This window comes from Vigna angularis, chromosome 1 (assembly GCF_016808095.1).
Source record: "Vigna angularis cultivar LongXiaoDou No.4 chromosome 1, ASM1680809v1, whole genome shotgun sequence".
Classification (NCBI taxonomy): Eukaryota; Viridiplantae; Streptophyta; class Magnoliopsida; order Fabales; family Fabaceae; genus Vigna; species Vigna angularis.
The window spans coordinates 57,091,809-57,111,513 of record NC_068970.1 but is presented as its reverse complement, the minus strand read 5'-3'; the positions used below and the strand labels follow the sequence as shown (position 1 = coordinate 57,111,513).

Below are 19,705 nucleotides of genomic sequence, written 5' to 3'. Positions count from 1 at the left end.
GGGCACTAACGAGGGTGGGGAGTGACGCCGGTGCAAGAGGCATGGTGCAGGGAGCACAGACAAGGAGCGGCTCCTGGCAGCTTCGGGTGGAAGGGGTACATGGATGAATCGAACATACACCGGAATGAGAGGGATCTGGAGACTGTATAGGTATGGGACTATACAGTTGAAGGATAGCTTAAAGGAATTGATTTGGCTACTTATATCACCAAAATGCATTTGCTTTTCGGTAGCCTGACCCATAAGAACTCCATGGTTAAGCGTGCTTAGCCTGGAGCAATTTAGGGATGGGTGACCTTTTGGGAAGTTTTCTCGAAAAGTGTGCGAGTGAGGACAAAGCACACGTGGAAAGCCACGTGGTGATCTGTGGGGCAGAGGAAAGGCGTGATTGAAGCTTGAAGTAGTTGCTAGGTGCCTTGGGAAAGGGTCTTCATCTTCTTTATGATTTCAATTTCTTCTTTATCTCTTAATTTGTAAACCCTAGATTCTTTATCTCTTTCAATTTCTATTTGTTGATATTAGATGTAAAACATTAAATTCTTGTCTAAAATTGTGTTGTTGATATATGTATGCTTTTCCAATTCAAGTTAATATTTGATTTTCATGCTTGATGTGGATTGTTCGCATGCTTAATTTATGATTTTGAAGAGATTGGATAATATTTTTAGAATCTAGCCTTGAAATTGAATGCCTAATGAATGCTTATATCTAGGAATAAAACTTGGTTCATTAGTAATATTAAATTCTTGAACTTAATCCATGATTTCTTGTTGAGGATTCAAGGAATTGGAGCTTGATGAGTTATCATAGGCTCAAAGTTAGTACGGATAGGATTTGACTATATTTGTGAGTTGATTTTGACTTGAAAGTGGAATTGAGATGATTATTAATGCATGATAATGAAGTTGATGAAGTCTAGTCTTAATACATTTATGTTACATTTTCTTGTACACCAACTGTTTGATGAAAATACCAAAAAAAGTTTCTTGTGTTTTTATGATTGTTGTGGTCTAATTAAGCTATTGAGTGCAAGAGTTATCGAATGTTGCACAAGTTTCAAAAGAGAAGAATATTTATCACTTACTACACTGCGACCAATAGACTTACATTGGTTTTACCATTAATACACTCTTGACCTTCTAACTTTACTATCTTAACTAAAATATACAAATGACATGACTTTAACAAGGAAATTTCCAAGTCTTTAACTCAACTATAGGTGTTCAATCTTCAATGTTACCTATCAAACTTTCTTTAACTTTGCATCATTTATTTATAAATCATCGTTATCATCCAAACATCAATTTTTCTTTATTTAATATGATCTTTCTGATTGTGTTTAAGATTGAGAATAAGACATGCATCTTCTTTAATTAACAATAATATTTTTTATTAATTTTTTAAAATATATTGAAATTATTATCTTAGTAACTTTTATTTATGTAATAATTTGTATATCATTATAATTTTTCATTAAATTTTAAAAATTATAATAATTTGATGTTTTTACGTATATGTTATTGATAAATTCATTTATATTAATATTTTTAATTTTGACAGAAATGTATGACTATATTATGTTATAATATGAATTTACATATTAATACAAAAAGTTTAAAATAAATATTATAAAATGTTTGACTATATTAAAGTATACTACATTGAAATAATATAAAAAAGAAATATTTATTATACAATTAAAAATATATCTTTTGATATTGTTCTATTTTATGGAGATTAAACTTCTACCTTATTTCGCAATCAAAGGGTTTTCCACACAATCAGCATCAATTTTGAAAAATCTAACTTTAGGATCTTCTTAATATTATCATTATGGTCCACACAATAACAACACAATAGTACAAAATTCTTGATAATTATAATGAACTATTAAACACCAGAATTACTTCCTAATATTCTTCTCAAGGGTTTTTATAACCCTCCAATTTTAATTCAATTGTACACACCAAATCACATTTAACAGATAACCAAAACATATGTTATTTGGTTTAAGTTTATTAATAACAAAATATCACAGACTCATTTTTTAAAATTTATATTTTGGAACTTATTCAAATTTGTATTGTATTAACATTTTAATAAGTATTTTGATTTAAATTGTACTTAAAGAATACTTTTTTATTTAATTTTATATTTTAAAGATTTGGTTTTAAATAATTTTATTTAAAATAATATATATATATATATATATATGAGATACTAAATAATTTTATAAATATAATTTATGTGAAAGAAACTTTAATTTAAGTGTGAATTTTGAAAATGTATGGTTTTTTTTTAATTTAAAATTATTGAACGACATAATAATTTGTATGAATTACACGTGTATTATTTAGTCTGTCCCTCTTAATTCAAACTAATTATTTGGAAAACATAATTACAAAATTATTTAATTATAATTCATACAGCTTACAAGAATTCAGTAACTCCTATCTTTAAATATAGTATAATAGAATTTATAGATTTTTTTAATATATTTAAAATTAAATTAATGTAAACTAATTAGGAAATAAGTAATTAATTTTATCTAATATAAAATTCATTAATTTATGTCTTTATATCAATAAGTATATGAAATAATTAATAAATAAATCAATAAAAAGCTATTCGACAACATAATTGTAAGTATTTCTTCAATTTCTTCTACATAAATTCATTAATTAATTCCTAACATATAGATAAATAGATATAGAAATATATAAAGAAATTAAAAATTAATTAATCAGATAATACAATTAGAAGCTTATCACTAATTAAAATTCAAATAATATAAAAAAGTTATTAATTTATGTCATTATATATATGAATTTTTTTAATATATATATATATATATATATATATATATATATAATAGAATATTTATTACGTGTAACATATGAAATGATACACCATTATAATTATATTAAATATTATAGTATTTAATAATTTTAGTTACAACATTTATTATTGAAATTCATTGTTAGACTGTTTTTTTTTACCTAAATCATGTATTCAAAATTATCACATTTCAAAATAATTTTATTTAATCATTTATATGCATTAAATTCGATGAAATATATATTTCTTAAAATGCAGATATTATATTTTTCTATTATCATCTTGTTATTATTATTTATAAATTCTGACATAAAAGGCAATAAATAATTTTAGCTAACTAAATTAATTAAAATTACGTTAAGTAGAAAATTATTGGAAGAAATATTTAACCCTCCTGATTTTATTCCTTTTATAAGTATGCACTTTAAACTTTACTTTTATATTAATTGATTCTCAAATTTTGTCACATTTACAAATAGATATGTCAAAATTTAATTTTGCTAATTGATCCATAAGCATAATTTATTTTTAAACAAAGACACCTAAATTTTAATTTTATACTAAATAATCCTTAAAACCATTCAATTTGGTAAATACACTTTGTCTGGTATGTTTGAGTTAAATCATTTAAATCAAGTGTTAATTTTTTGTCTTCTTCTTGGTGTAATTCATTTTTATATATTAAAGTGCAATGAAAATAATAATTTAGAAGTAAAAAAAAAAAATTAAAAGATCAATCTAAATTTTACAAATATTTTTTAATCGAGTACAATTTTAATTATTTATACAAAAATGTTTTACTTTGAGTCATGTTATTTTTCCAAAGTTAATTTTTTAAGTTTGAAGAATAGGATATAGAATTCACATATCCAAAATTAACAGAAGTCTATATCAACCATTCAAATTCAAATTTTCATTAAAAGAATCAAAGTTAATTTAAATAAACATATTAATAGTACAATATTTTGATATTTTGATCCAGTTTAAATATATTTTTTGAGAAAATTATTTATTAAAAATGAATAAGTTTTAAGAACTAATTGAAACCAATAGGTGCTTAGTTAAAAACAAATTATCACATAATCAATTAAAAAACATTATAAGTCCTACAGAAGATTACGTGATGAAAAGGATTCAGCATAAATTTTTTAAAGAAAAACATTTATAAACATTTGATAAGTTTTAACAATCAATTAAAATAGAATTAAAATCATAGACGTCTATTTCTATTTATGAAAATAATAAATTAGAAGATGTAACAAAATTAAAGATGAATCAAAATTTGAGGTGTGGAAATGAAATTTGTTTGATAATGTAACAGTGTGATGAATTAAATTTAAAGAATATTTCTCCATATGGACAAGGTGAAGAATATTCTGTCATCTTTGACTTCAACCTCTTTCCATGTGACTCTTATTTTCTTTCTCTCTGTCATTAATCTTACTAATTCATTCATCTCATGTGCATTAATTGTGGATTTCGAATCTTCATCTATAGAAAGAAAGAAAAAATGTCTGCCTATTAAAGAGAGAGAAGAAGCGTTATCTCACTCAATCGGTGTGAACATATCCTAACACCTACCTCAAGAAAATACAATAATCCAAGATAAAAATTATAATAATAATAATAATTATTATTATTATTATTTTAGTCAACCGTTTGGGATTTCAATATCATGGACTTTATAAGTCTTAACTCTACGCCACACTATCAGGCACACAGCTTTTGACAGAGAGAAAACTACAAAACTGGTTCCTTTTGTTTCATTCAATTTTCTGAAACTCACTGTCTTTATTTTTTCTGTTATATAGTTCTCTTACGGCATTCATTCGTTGTACTAAGCAGGATGGGAGGTGAGGGCGCGATTGACGGCGGAGTGCGGAGGCGGGGATTGACATTCCGGAAAAACGACTTTTTTCCGGAAGAGTCGTTCAAGAGTTGGAACAACTATGCCAGAGCCATTATGGAGACGCCGTGGAGGCTGATGGATCGGGTGCTGAGTCGATCCCAGGACCACACGGAGCTCGTAGAGATGAAGGCTCGGAGCAGCCACGAGATGAAGAAGACGCTCAACTGGTGGGACCTCATGTGGTTTGGAATCGGCGCCGTCATCGGCTCCGGCATATTCGTCCTCACCGGCCTCGAGGCTAGGTCAACGGTCGGACCCGCCGTCGTCCTCTCCTACGTCGTTTCCGGAGTCTCCGCCTTGTTCTCCGTCTTCTGCTACACCGAGTTCGCGGTAGAAATCCCCGTCGCAGGTTCCATCTCTTGCACTCTTGCTTTTGTTTGCGTACAGTTACACTTTGCAGGATTTCAGACAATAACACGTTTAAATCTTCATACAAAAATAACTACTTTGAATCTAGGTTTATATATATAAATATATATAAACTTGATTAGAAAACAAGTTAGATTTTAATTTTTTTTTATCAAACAAACCAAATAATTTAAACAAATATAAATATTACGTTTAAATATATTATGCATATATTTATCTCTCTTTCTTAGTTATTAAGAAGTTTACAAACTCTAACTTTAATATTTTAAACTAAGATTTTGTATGAATATTTATATATATATAATTATATGATGAATCGAAAACTATCAGATAATATAGATAGATATTTCTGATCCAGCATTTGAATTAGACCGTTGTATCTGCATATTAGTAAATTATTTACAACAGTGATTAGTTAATTTTATATAAAAAAGCTTTTTGTAGTTAATGTCAGCTTTGGATACTTGATTGGTCTTTAAGTTTGACAATATATTTTTCATTTGTCGGTGACTTTATATTTATATTTATTTATAAATACAAATTCACTGAGTGTAATGCATATCAAACGCTTAATTGATATATTAAGAATTTGATTATTAAAAATTAAATATGGCAAATTTAATTGGTGAAAGTTACGTATCAACTTTTGGAATATGAATAAGGTGGGTGACCTACAAAGTTAAACTCTTCCACTGTTGTATTGTTGAATTTTCAATTAATGAGTTGTGCTGGAATGCACGGTCCCAGCACCATTTTTCTTCCTCCAAAACTCATACTCATAAGAACAATTTTCTGAATTTCTCATAATCGTAATAATATATGTGTGCATCATACACACACACACACGTAAAATGATATATATCCATGATTTAATGTTCAAATAATAAAGTCATTCTCTAAACAGTAGAGATGACGAAACTTGAACATACAAGATCTTCTCTCGTTTCAAACGAATTGACGTGTGTACTGTGTGGTATATTTATTCTTCTTAATCGGAGTGACGTTGTTTATAGAATAATTTTGAGAGGGTGTTCATTCTCTTTGGTTTTTTTTAAAAAAATCCTATATAAAATGTAAAATTTAAGACGTACTATAAAAAAAATAAAAATTTGAAATGTGATGTTAAACTTTTGATGTCTAATTTACGGAACCATATTTATGTTAAAGTGAAGTTTTAGGTCCCCTTTGAATCCCGTTGATTGGTAGAATTTGAGTTGAATATTAAAATTAACTTTGATACTGATAAGAAAAGTAAGCATGCATGGATAAGTAGATAAATAAAGAGGAAAAGAGTTCATGAATTGTTAAATTAGAAATGCTATATTACAATAATAGTAGTAGTCCCAGTGTTTAATGAGAAAACAACGTCCAACAACATGAGAGAAACGATGAAAGCGACCGCCCGCCATTGAATATAAAGGAGTCAAATTACACAAAACGTATCCTCTTGGACTCCTGTTGTCGACCTTGCACTTTAGATGTCACATCTCAAGTGTAATTGTTCGCACTTCGCAAAAGCATCAACCAAAATGGTTGTTTTAAATTTCCAATATCCATAGTTTATGTTCTCACACCACTTTAAATTTTACTATTCATGAATAAATTAAGTTATACTTTTATAAAACAATCCAACATGGAAACACGATTTCTTTTAATCAAGACTCGTCTATTTATGTATTTAAAAAAAAAAAAATTAGCCATGGACAATGTTTTTTGTCTCAAGAATATCACATGGTACCTAATTTCACTAGAAAACATAGGTTTGACTTTTCTAAAGTGTGAGAAGAAAATGCCATGTGCAACTATTAATCCTGTTTCGTTAAAACTACTAAGCATTTTGGCTATGTTTGGTTTTGTTAGGTGGATCATTTGCGTACTTAAGAGTAGAACTGGGTGAATTTGTGGCCTTCATAGCTGCCGGAAACATCCTCCTTGAATATGTAATCGGCGGCGCCGCGGTGGCTCGGTCATGGACCTCTTATTTCGCCACCCTCTGCGGCCAACACCCTGATGACTTTCGTATAGTAGTCCACAACATGAACCCTGATTATGGGCATCTGGACCCTATATCCATCGGAGTACTCATAGCCATCACTCTCCTCGCAGTGTACAGCACCAAAGGCTCTTCAATCTTCAACTTCATTGCCACGATCTTTCACTTGATTGTCATTGCTTTCATCATCATCGCAGGCCTAACGAAGGCCAACACCGAAAACTACAAACCTTTTCTTCCTTTTGAAGTTCGTGGCGTGTTCAAGGCTTCGGCTGTTCTTTTCTTTGCCTATGTTGGCTTTGATGCTGTCTCAACCATGGCTGAGGAAACCAAGAACCCAGCGAGGGACATTCCCATTGGTCTTGTGGGCTCAATGGTGATTACCACATTCTTATATTGCGCGCTAGCTGTGACACTATGCCTCATGCAAAAGTACACCGATATTGACCCAGACGCTCCCTATTCGATTGCGTTTAGTGCTGTGGGAATGGATTGGGCTAAGTACATTGTTGCATTTGGGGCGTTGAAGGGAATGACCACTGTGTTGTTGGTGGGTGCGGTGGGTCAAGCTCGTTACCTAACCCACATTGCACGTACCCACATGATGCCTCCTTGGTTTGCTCATGTTGATGAGAAAACTGGGACACCCGTGAATGCCACAATTTCCATGCTTGCAGCCACAGCCGTAATTTCTTTCTTCACTAAACTTAATATTCTCTCCAACCTCTTGTCAATTTCCACTCTCTTCATCTTCATGCTTGTGGCTGTGGCGCTTCTAGTGCGCCGCTATTACTCAAGTGGGGTAACCACAAAGCAGAATAAAACGAAGCTCATTCTGTGCCTTGTGCTGATTTTGGGGTCTTCGTGTGGAATTTCTGGTTATTGGGCAAGCAGCGATGGTTGGATTGGGTATGCAATTTTCGTGCCGCTGTGGATTTTAGGGACTGTGGTTCTTTGGCTTTGTGTTCCGCAGGCAAAGCAACCGAAACTTTGGGGGGTGCCCTTGGTTCCATGGCTACCTTCTTTATCTATTGCCATTAACATATTCCTTCTTGGCTCTATTGATAAAGATTCATTTATCAGATTTGGGGTGTGGACAGGGCTCCTCTTGGTATACTATGGGCTACTGGGGCTACATGCTTCTTATGATACAGCGAAAGGGTTCGAGAGCCAAAAAACTTCTGTGGATGTTGATAAGCAGTGGAACAAGGCGGAAGAAGGGGCGCAAGGGGCAAGAGGGCAAGTGCCTCTTACAGCAGTTACAACTGACTAATGTACAAAAAGTTGCCGTAACTAGACAAAAGGCTTCTCAGCAAATAATTTACTTAAACTTTCGATATTCCAGTTAGTCAAAAAAAGTAGCTGTGGGTGTGTATTTTTCAAAAAAAGAAGCTGTGGATGTGTGAACATGTTTCTTATTAGTGTTGCTGAATTATTTGTAGAGTGATAATCTTTAGACAACTATCTGTTTTAGTATAGTTTCTTTTTAGCAGTAAAATCTGCATGGTTAGTACAAAGGGTTCTCAAATTCAACTACAATTTAGGGGATAGAACACCAATCATTTTTCAGTATGGACACATACCGAACTTCTTGACTTATGCAACTAGAGCATAACAAATGATTCACATCCTCATGTACCTGTAAACGGAGAACATGGTCATTCTATAAATTAGTAATGATATTTCCAGTAACAAGTTGTGCTAGAATTGAGTCTATTAAAAAGTGACCGTCATGAAAGTGGTAGTATTTTTAAAGGACCTTTAAACAGCCAGAGGTGTTACTTTCATTAAACAAATATGGAAGTGTTAGCATAATGAAAGCTTCAATATAGTTAATTTCAAGTCTCATTTGTTTGTTTTCCTTTGCTTGGATTTTGGAGTCTAGCTTCACTCTCCAGCCTGAAATAGATAGCCTTGTCATGCTATCCGTGTCTCTTTCTAGCTCTCTTCACGTTCCACACTAGACACAATCAAGCAGAAAAATAAAGGGTAGTTTGGAAACCACACAATAAGATAATTCATTGTACAAACAACATAAATGGAAGATTGTTTGACCGAGCTGTAAAGACACAGTTTAACCAACTAAACATATCCGTAGAGGTGTAATTAAAACTCACTAAACAACCCAAAATGTCACTACCATGAAGAGAAGAGAGAGGGGAAGAAACGGTACTTAAACTAAAGCAAACCATTCACCAGAGAGCAATTTAAAAAGCGCTTCACTTTAGATTTAGCATCTGTGATAGTTTGAGATATGCAAGCATATTCATCCTGTGCTCTTGCTAGTGTCTCCTTGCAAGCAGTCTCTTTATTACATATTCTCTCACGTAATGCTTGGAACTTTACTTCCAATGCCTCCCTTTCTTCTTGACATTGATCCAATTCTCTCTGCACAGTTTCGATGACCTTTTTGTTGCTATCTTTTCTCTCCTTCAGCATGCCAGATTGTTTAAGAATCTTTCTTGCCTCATATATCTCTTCCAATCTCAGGTGAAGCCACTCAATGTTCACTTGCATATTTTTCATTTCATTTGCAAGGGCAATCATGCTATGCAGCCTATCTTCTGTGATTTTGATGAGATCCTTGTCTTTCAGTTCTGAGATGATCTCACATATTGTCTCCAAAAAAACTGATCGGAATCTTTCTGTCAATATCAAGGAATTCTCAAAAATATCTCTATGCTTAGTGAGAATACTTCTTAACAGGGGCATGAATTCTTCCTTCACTTTGTATCCTTCAACTCCGTCCATTGTTGAGCTATGTCCCACAGAATCAACTTCATCATCACCTTCATTTTCCCACATATTAACTATGTGAGTAAATTGAAGGCTGAATTGTGAGGATGAATGTGCAACCATTGAAATAGACCTACTATTGTTCTTGTCCTTTCTTTCCCTAGAGTTAGCCGATGTTTGAGTACCCTCAGCGAAAAGTTCCTTCTCAAGAGGGGCACATTCTACTTCCAATGCATTGTGCTTTTCCACTTGAGTCGAGTGATTAACAATTTGCTTCTCATTATCACTCACTTCTGTAATCTTCTCTGCTGTTGTTCCAGTTTCAACAATCTCTTGTTGTTCTGATCTCATAGAGGAACAGCCGGCATAAATTACAGTGGAACGTGAGACTTGGTTAGCCTGAACAGGGGTGGTTCTAGTTTCAATATACTTATTTGCTAATCTCAAGGAACGGCGGGTATGAAGTACTCTGGAATCTGGAATCAAACGCTTTCTTGCAGAGGAAGGGAGGTCCGAAGACTCTGACTGAACATTGAACACAAACCAACAATGTGCAAGTTACAAATAAAATCAATGGTAAGGATGCTACTTACATCCACAAGAATGATAAAAACATTTGCATATAGTCTATGAAACTTTCAAAAACTGAACTTTTAAGTCTAACTTGTATCTATTTATATGGTATAATTTAACCTTGTCTCAAGTGGATCTTCATCTCTCCCTTAGCAAAACACAAACCTTTTAGATGTCTCAAATGACCTGAATGTTTCTGTATTTTTGTGCAACAATGAGTATTCACATTTCCTCAACTTTCAAGATGACAAAGAAGATCAAACTAGCGTGTATGATGGTGAAAAATCAACAATCTTATACCATAACAATCATGATGAACTTAGAAACATATAAAACAGTATCATATATAGAGATATTTGTTTTGGTAATGGGGTATATAGAGCTCATGAGATAAATGGGTAAAACAAGGTGAAGATAGCATTAGCATATCTTACATATATGAATGCATACATACCTGGCTGTTTGGTGAGTAAGATTCAGAAGAATATGTTCTTGCTCTTTGGTAAGGCATTTTTGTTTGTTTAGTGTTCTTCTTCTTACAAAATCTCAAACTCAAGCAATGCAGAGTTGTTTAATCTGGGAAACTCAAAGCAAAATTTAGTGAATGGAAACAGAAGATGAAAATAAAGAGAGAGAAGTCATATTAGGTCCATCCTATTTCAAACTATCAACTTTAGTTACACTCTTCCTCGTGTTCTTATTTCTTATGGCAAAATAATTATAAGTAAAATAAAAATCCATTTTCGTAAATATCCTACGGGTAGGTAGACTGTTCAAGGCATTGTTTTTTTTCTGGCTATCCCTAATTTAAATGCTTCAGAAAAGACGAAAATGTAGTTTGAAACTCTGAGAATATTAAAGAAAACCTGTTTTCTAACCAAAAATGATAGTCACAGCTTTGTAGCCGTGTCCCTAAAACAGGAAAGAATAAATCAGGAATGGGATTTTGTACGACTTCTCTTAACTAAAGCTACACACAAAAGTGGAAAGGAAATATAAATAGAGGCTATCGATATTAAATTCTTATAATATAATTAATATAGACTTCTTTTTATCATTGGTGCTGGTATTTATTAACGAGATAATTAAATTCACAACTTTTTAATAAATTATTGGTTTAATGTCTTCGTAGTCTCTATTTTCGTCCAGAATCTCAATTAAGTCCCCTTTTTTTCAGCGTCTCAATTGAGTTTTTATTTTGTGAAAATTGCAACAATTAGACCCTTACTGTTAAATTGGGTCTAACGGCGTTAGTGTTAGGTTGATGTGGCATAGTGACGTTGGTTTTTAAATGACGCAGACTTCTTTAGTGTATTTTGACGTGTCTATTTTATTTTATTTAAAAAAAAAACAAATTCAGAAAAATGAATTAAACATCGGGAATGAACTGAGAATTCAATTTGTTCGAATCAGTGATTGAGAAAATTTCGTTATGCTTCTTTGTAGGGTTCATACAAATTGGAAATCAATTTCAGAAATTGGAGATTGATGGCACTACCCAGCAACATATTTCCTGTCCTTCATCACCGGCTGCCTGTGACGGCACCCAGAGAACCGTCGATACCACGTCATTGCTGTCAAAGGCGGGAGGACACAAAGGGAGAAGATGGAAATTGGGAATCAATTGCATAAATTGGGGTTTGAATTGGGGATTTTGGATTTTGGATGTGCAAGGGTATCGTAGGTTAAATCGTGATGGCGACACGATTTGGGATTCTAGGGTTTCTGCTGGTCTTGATTTGGTTTTCTGCAGATTGAATTGCGAATAGAAGAAGATGAGGACGGACGGTAGCTTTGAGAATTGGTCTTGCGATTTGAGAGATTTTTCATGAAGGAGGAAATGGCTCTGAAGGTGCCACCAAATAAGGCTTAGATGGTCTATGAATAGGTACACTTGTGTCTGATTGGGAAGGAGATTTTTGTGTATCTCTTACACTACGAGCGAAGGATTCATAAGGTGATAGCCATGGGATCCTAAAACGAAATGACTTACTCCTTTGTGACATGGATGGTTGATAATATCTGATTCAATAGAAGGAAAATGGGTGATGTTCTTGAGGTGCTCTAGCTTAGTGCAATGTTGCATGTTGCAATCATAGGATTCTTATATATACACAATTCAAGTGTTTATATACCTTGGACGTGTAATGGGGCTTTCGTTTGACTGATCTAGCAAATTCTTATTTCTTCGTACAGAGCATTTCATATTGATTCCCTTTAGAAGTTCTCCTTTGTAAAATTATATTAACTTTTCCTAATTTTTTTAATTTTAAAAAACAAATTTGATAGTGAGTGTTTGTGATTCGTACTGATAGAGTTGGTGATTTATTACTTTTACTGGTTTTATTTGGTTGTAGAGGGAAGAAAATTTTACTATTTTGAGAAAACAAACAATGAAACCTACATAAGGAAAAGGTCTCACTAACCTGTTTCAACTCTTTACAAATACTTTTCCTTAGTTTTAATATGCACATAGATGAGTTCTTTCAACAATAGGCCTATTCACATTAATTTCACTAATAAACTTTACATAAGTCGTTGAAAATTTAATTTGTCAATTTATAAATCAATCTAAAGTTAAAAAAAGTGTGTTTGAATATAAAGCCAGGAACTAAAATATTTAATAACAAATAATTAGTTTAATTTAGAGAATTAAATGAAATAACTAAAGTTTTTAAAGATGTGTTTATGATGATGATGGTCTCGTCGATGAAGAAAACTTTTTAGTCTTTTACAGTGGTTTGAGCAAGAAAAGAATTAATGAAAACCCTACAATCAAGTTTAAGAATGTTTATGTATGATTGCTTTCACAACTTTTGATTTTGTATATCCTCTAAAGTTACTTTATATCTTTCTTTATCATCATATTTGGATCACAGGTCTTATATTATGTTTCACGATCTAGGTCTTATATAATCATGATATTAGTCGAATGAGCTTATTTATTGTATCACCACAATTACAGATTGCATCTATAAACATTCATTTAATCTGAAATAGTTTGTCAACAACTGATGCACTAACAACGTGGTCCTATATCACCACTGTAGCAGCAGCAACACAATGCGGTTATACAATGTTCATCATGACTCCCTCAAAATATGATCCTAATCTTCCATATTCATTGTTCTGGGAAATGCTAGTATTCCAAACACATTACTGAAAATTTAACAATGAGATTATACAAAATATTATCCTCGTCTAAATACCCAAATTACAATATTTAAATATAAGAGTTTCTCATTTATCATGTTCAAAAGCTTGCAGCAACATTTAATCGATTAAAAGACAATTACACACAATTTTTGCAGAGGTTATAATGCAACATATAAAAGATCAAAGGGTAAAGAAATAAATGTTTTGTAAACAATGGCATGCAATAGAACAAGACCAGAACTCCTTCAAACCACCCGAATCCTCAAGCACCGATTCCAAAAGTAAGAAAGAAAGAAAGGTGCAAAGTAATTTGTGTAGTTCAACCACCACTCTCATCCCTCAATTTTCTTAACTTCGATTTAACTTTTTCTCCATCATAACTACGATTCAGTTCAAACTCATTTCAATTTTTGTTTCTCCATCAAAACCTTCTACTTTCTCCGCCATCTTTATCGCCGTCTTCTCCCTTTGTGTCCTCCTGCCTTTGACAGCCAATGGCGTCGTCTCGACGGTTCTCTGGGTGCCGTCCTAGGCCGCCGATGATGAAGGACAGGAAATATGTTGTTGGGTAGTGCCATCAATCTCCAATTTCTGAAATTGATTTCCAATTTGTATGAACCTACAAAGAAGCATAAATAAATTTTCTCAAACCCTAATTCGAACAAGTGGAATTCCCAGTTCATTCTCGATGTTTAATTCATTTTTCTGAATTTGTTTTTTTAAAAAATAAAATAAAATAGACACGTCAAAATACACTAAAGAAGTCCACATCATTTAAAAACCAACGTCAGTATGCCACATCAACCTAACACTAACGCTGTTAGACCCAATTTAACGGTAAGGATCTAATTGTTGCAATTTTCACAAAATGAGGACTCAATTGAGACGCCGAAAAAGAAGGAGACTTAATTGAGATTCTGGACGAAAATAGGAACCTACGAAGAGATTAAACCTAAATTATTTTAATTTTATCTCTAAAGTTAATCTTATATCTTCGTTAGCCTGTAAACGAGTCTTTATTAAAGTTGTTGATTTTAAACAATCAAATCAACATAATATTTAAACTATTCAAATTATTAAGTAGTAAAGGAAATATTTTGAATATTTTAACTTGATTTTTTTTTGTTGGATTTTTTTATTTTTTTCTTTTGTTATTATTTTAAAATATACTTATATATATATATATATATATATATATATATATATATATATATATATATATATATGTTTTAAAATATATTAAATTTTTTAATATATTTTAAAAGTTTGATATAAAGATAAAAAAAAAATCAACAGAAAATTTAAAATCCAAAATATGAACTCTATTCACTCTCTTTATGTCCACTTTATTACACAAAGAAAGTAGATTGTTCATATTCGATCTAAACTTATGTCTATTTGGATCATCTTTAAATATTATAATTAAATCTCAGCAGTTCAGTGTGATGTTTGTTATTTATCATTCTATTATTATTTGTTACACTGTTATTATACTCCTTAGTAAGTATTATTTGAATAGAAACATAGGTCCTTCATCCTATAAATACAACTAGCATTCTCCTGATGAATACCTACTTTATAATTACTCATACCCATCATATTCACAATATCCTAAGACGGTACAAAGACAAATGACCAAGAGATAAGCAAACATTATATTTCCAAACCTATACTCAAGAATCTTTTATTTTGTTATTTGTTCATGCTCCCTTATGCTAATAATCACAACAAAGACTTACAAGAGCAAGAAAGGCAGCCAACTTTAGCAACAAATAAAGCACATGAATGAGACACCGTAAGCCCTCAAACAAGACACGTGAGCTATTAAACAATAATGAGAAAATTCCACGAAGATGGCAATGAAAAAAGTCCACAAAGGTGACCCCACGAGAAAAGTCTATGGAGATGGCAACAAAAAATGTCCATGAAGGTGGCAATGAAAAAAATCCAAAAAGGTGACAACAAGAAAAGTCCATGGAGGTGACAATAAAAGAAGTCCACGGAGATGGCAACAATAAAAGTCCACAAAGGTCGCAACAATAAAAGTTCACGGAGGTGACAATAATAAAAGTCAACACAGGTGGCAACGATAAAAGTCTACGGAGGTGGCAATGAGAAAAGACCACGAAGGTGACACCCAAGTTACATAAACGACACCAAAAGCCGTACATGTGAGGCACCAAAGCCCTCCAAGCGAGACATCGGACTACATCAATAAGTAAATTGAGCTACTTCAGGTAACTTACATTAAAAAAAAGGCCTCCATGCGAGACACCATGCTACTTCATTAAGAAAATTGAGTTACTTCACCAAGTAACAAACTAAAAAGCCCTTCAGGAAAGGTGCGACATCAAGTCAGTCAAACAAAATTAAAGATATAATGAGCTATTCGAGTAAAAGTAGATATTCCATTAGACTTAGAACAAGACAAGCTTAGTGTCCCAGTACCTGAGTATGAGAGAAGCTCAACATCCCAATGTTTGAGAACAAAAAACAATTCAACACCCTAGCAAAGGAACATCTCAATGCCCCAATGTCTGAGCACAAAAAGAAACTCGGTGTTTTCATATATGGGTAACTCGACCAAAGTACAAAGTAGATAACAACTTGGCATGAAAAATACAGAAACAAAAGCAAATCAACATTCCAATACTGAAGTACACGAGTTGTCCACACTACCTCAAGTATAAACCATGACTAAAGAAGCGACTCGCCTCTTTCTCTGAATTATCAGTATAAGCTGTTAGCCTGCCTGTCAGGAAGTTGGCACTCTCCTTAAATCCAGATGAGTAACATCAAGCCTCAAGGCTGACAAACCAATTACAGGTCTCTTAGCTCTCACGGACCTTAGTACACAAGACGATCAAGATGCCTCACTCGGCCTTTACCTCAACCGTCTTTACTTCCCCCGACAAACAAGCAAATTGAAAAAATAAGACAAGAAACACGAGGACAAACACAAAGAGGACTTGAAGAAACGAGGATTGCTTGAAGTTAAGTAACAATATAGAAAGAAGTTAAAAACATCATCAACTCGACCATACTTGCCTAAGCCGATAGCACTAGAAAAAACCTACCTAAAGTTGGTCGCATAAAAACCAAGCTCGCATAAAAGACAACAAATTTGATAACGTTGTCGTTGACACGATCAAATCAATACTACTAAACTATACAACTTCAGTATTGTTAAGATAGTAGGGTAAATTTAACCCTAAGTCATCTCCCAACGAACACATAATTGATTCTTAACAAATTTGTTCTTATAAAACTATACAAAAGGGTTAGTAGAATAAAAATAATAAAGAAGATAAAGATAAATAAAATATTTCAGAACAAAATAACAAAAGAAAGAAATAAATTTATAAAAAAGATTTAAAAAGATAAAAACAATGATAAAGAAAATAGGTTGATTTTAGTGCTTTTCCAAAATAGGATTTATCATTGGTTATCTAAATATTATTGTTCAATTAATTATTTTCTTAGATTTTCAAATTAATCAATGTAAATTCTCAGTTAATTTGTTGGCGTTCTCACTATTAACCAAAGTACATTCTCAATTAAAAGCAAGAACTTTGTAGATTAATCATAGTAATTTAACCAAAGTACATACTCAATTAAATAACTATGCCTAATCATGTTTATTCTTTTATATCTTATATCAAGTAAAAAGCTAATTAATCAAAGTACATTTTTGATTAATTCTTGTTAAAGTTTTCATCTTTAATCAAAGTACATTATCAATTATTGGCAAAAACTCATTCAATCACATGAAAGTTTCTAACTTTAATCAAAATAAATTCTCAATTAAAACTTATCCTAAACGCTACGTGTTACTCAAATAGACATTTTCTAATGCTTAGGATTGTCTAACGCTTTAATGCATGTACATAGTAGTACTATTTTGTCTGTTGCGTTATATTCTCTTTTTTTGTGTATATCATCTCAATACAATACCTTTATACAAAAGCCTACATATGAATCAGAAGAACATTTACAGATAAGAAGATATTCTAGGAATGTTTCCTTCACACCTTCTGTTTGTCTCCTTTGTACACATAACATTGTTGTCTTTACAAGACGCTACATAGCTTCTGACTTCGTACAAAAGGCTATATCCTTATGTGAAAGTCAAAGCTATGAGTAACGAATCTTTTCTTAAGAAGGCTATATAAAGAGGACCGCATGGAAAGAAGATCATCAAGAATTATTCTTTGCATTCTCTCACGCTATTGTTTTCTCTATGTTTACATTGTCTAACACTTATTCTTTGAAAAGAAAAGTTTCTTTACAAGTTTTCAGAATCTTTGCATAATTTCATATTCTCTCTACTAATCTTGTATCTTAAAAAACACTTTATTTCTCTCATATTCAGAAGTGAACTCAAATACTGGTAAGTTTAACTCAATAAAGTTAAGTGGTATAGTCAATTAGACTAGTAAGTAACAGGAGTGATGATACTCGTCATAACCAATTGGGTTAGTTGTAATACCAAGGATGGTTAAACTCGTGTGTAAATCTTTTGAGATTAGTGAAACTCTTTAAGAGTGCTTAAGGAAGAATTGGCGTAGTTTAAGTTGTGAGCGAACCAGTATAAAAATAAGTTTGTCTTGTTGCTTTCATTTTCAAAGGTTTTCCTAAACGCTTTTCAAATTACCGAAGTGTTTAACACTTATTGTAACCCTTGCAAGAGAGTTTAAACACTTGTGAAAAAGTTTTAAAAACTCAATTCAACCCCTTTCTAGAGTTTTTCCTATGTTTCAGTTTTTAGTCTATAAAGCTGAACGCAAAATTAAAATTGGCTCATGTTCGAAGTTTTGATATAGTTTGGTTTTCAAAATTTAAAAATGAATGGATATAGTCCTTTCAATTCAATGTTGTTAAGTTTTTTACGTGTTAAACTATCTTCTACACTCACATTTGCGCTAAAAAATTAATGTTATTGGGTTAGAAGAACTATATCCATGTATTTTAAAAGTTTAAGAATCAAATTCTATCAAAATTTTAGACAAGATTGAATTTCAATTTTGTGTTAAAGTTTATGAACTAAAAACATATTTAATCCTTCAAATAATTATATTTATCACAAAATAAATTAAAAAATTGTACTTAATAGTTCATTTCAAATATTTAGTAATAAAAAATCACACTTCTTAATATTATAAATTTTGTTATATTCACTTGATTCATTTTTTATTCCAACTTCAAATTGTTAAAGCTTGTAACTTTAATAAGACAAAAAAGAAAGTAAAAACTAACAAACTAATTGTCTTTAAATATACTACTAGTGTATCTATATCATCTGAGTCTAGGAATATATATATATATATATATATATATATATATATATATATATATATATATATATATATATATATATATATATATTATGTATATTAATTAGACGAGTCTAACAATAAACACTCGATGAGTATAACAAAAAACATTAAATAAAAACTTTTTTCTATACTATTTTTTTTCATTTTCAATTCTATCCTTTTTGTGATTTCTAATTATGTGGTCATTTAATAAAATAAAATTTTAAAAAATATATTTTACTTTTATATCTTAAAATAATATTATTTAAAAAAAATATATTTTTATTAATAATATAAATTTTGACATTATAATATAAAATAAATTATAATGTAATATTTAGTCTTAAACAAATTATGTTTATCTTTTTTTATTTTACATAATAAATTAAAATATTGTACCTATTAGTTCATTTCAAAGGTTAAATTACATATTTATAATAATAAAATCATACTTCTTAATATTATAAGTTTTGTTTTATATTCTTTGAATTCACGTTTTACTATTTTCAACTTAAAAATGTTGAGTTTAAGATTTTAGTAAGATCAAAATGAAAAATAAAAGCTAATCAACTAATTGTTTTAAAATATATCACTAATGTATTTATATTGTCATTATTTGAGTCTACAAACATATATTAGACATACATTAATTAAATGAGGCTAGCAACACACACTCAGACAAATATAGCAAAAAATATTATATTAGTATAACAATATACACATTAGATGAGTGTAACAATACACAATAAAGGAGTTTTTTAATACATTAATTAGATGAGTATGACAAAAAAAAATATTGAGGTATTCCATAAATTG

At 31.1% G+C, this 19,705-nt stretch overlaps 2 protein-coding genes across 2 annotated transcripts; one reads left to right on the top strand and one right to left on the bottom strand.

Annotated features, from left to right (window-relative positions):
- The first annotated feature begins 4,481 nt into the window (after nucleotides 1–4,481).
- Nucleotides 4,482–8,626, top strand: LOC108321864 (cationic amino acid transporter 1). The gene is made up of 3 exons (XM_017553757.2): nucleotides 4,482–4,589; nucleotides 4,684–5,096; nucleotides 6,977–8,626. The coding sequence occupies exons 2-3, from the start codon at nucleotides 4,685–4,687 to the stop codon at nucleotides 8,380–8,382; spliced, it is 1,818 nt and encodes a 605-aa protein (XP_017409246.1). The 5' UTR covers nucleotides 4,482–4,589; nucleotide 4,684; the 3' UTR covers nucleotides 8,383–8,626.
- A 231-nt stretch (nucleotides 8,627–8,857) lies between these two features.
- LOC108321884 (uncharacterized) lies at nucleotides 8,858–11,190 on the bottom strand. The gene is made up of 2 exons (XM_052867004.1): nucleotides 10,873–11,190; nucleotides 8,858–10,370 (listed from the first exon to the last, which is right to left on the bottom strand). The coding sequence occupies exons 1-2, from the start codon at nucleotides 10,927–10,929 to the stop codon at nucleotides 9,288–9,290; spliced, it is 1,140 nt and encodes a 379-aa protein (XP_052722964.1). The 5' UTR covers nucleotides 10,930–11,190; the 3' UTR covers nucleotides 8,858–9,287.
- Between the last annotated feature and the right edge of the window lie 8,515 nt (nucleotides 11,191–19,705).

Bases quoted from the DNA above. Each gene is read 5' to 3' on its own strand.
- LOC108321864 (XM_017553757.2), top strand. From the start codon at position 4,685: ATGGGAGGTGAGGGCGCGATTGACGGCGGAGTGCGGAGGCGGGGATTG. The intron at 5,097-6,976 runs GTTCCATCTCTT...TGGTTTTGTTAG, and splicing joins GGTAGAAATCCCCGTCGCAG to GTGGATCATTTGCGTACTTA.
- LOC108321884 (XM_052867004.1), bottom strand. From the start codon at position 10,929: ATGCCTTACCAAAGAGCAAGAACATATTCTTCTGAATCTTACTCACCA. The intron at 10,371-10,872 runs GTATGTATGCAT...TTCAATGTTCAG, and splicing joins CTTACTCACCAAACAGCCAG to TCAGAGTCTTCGGACCTCCC.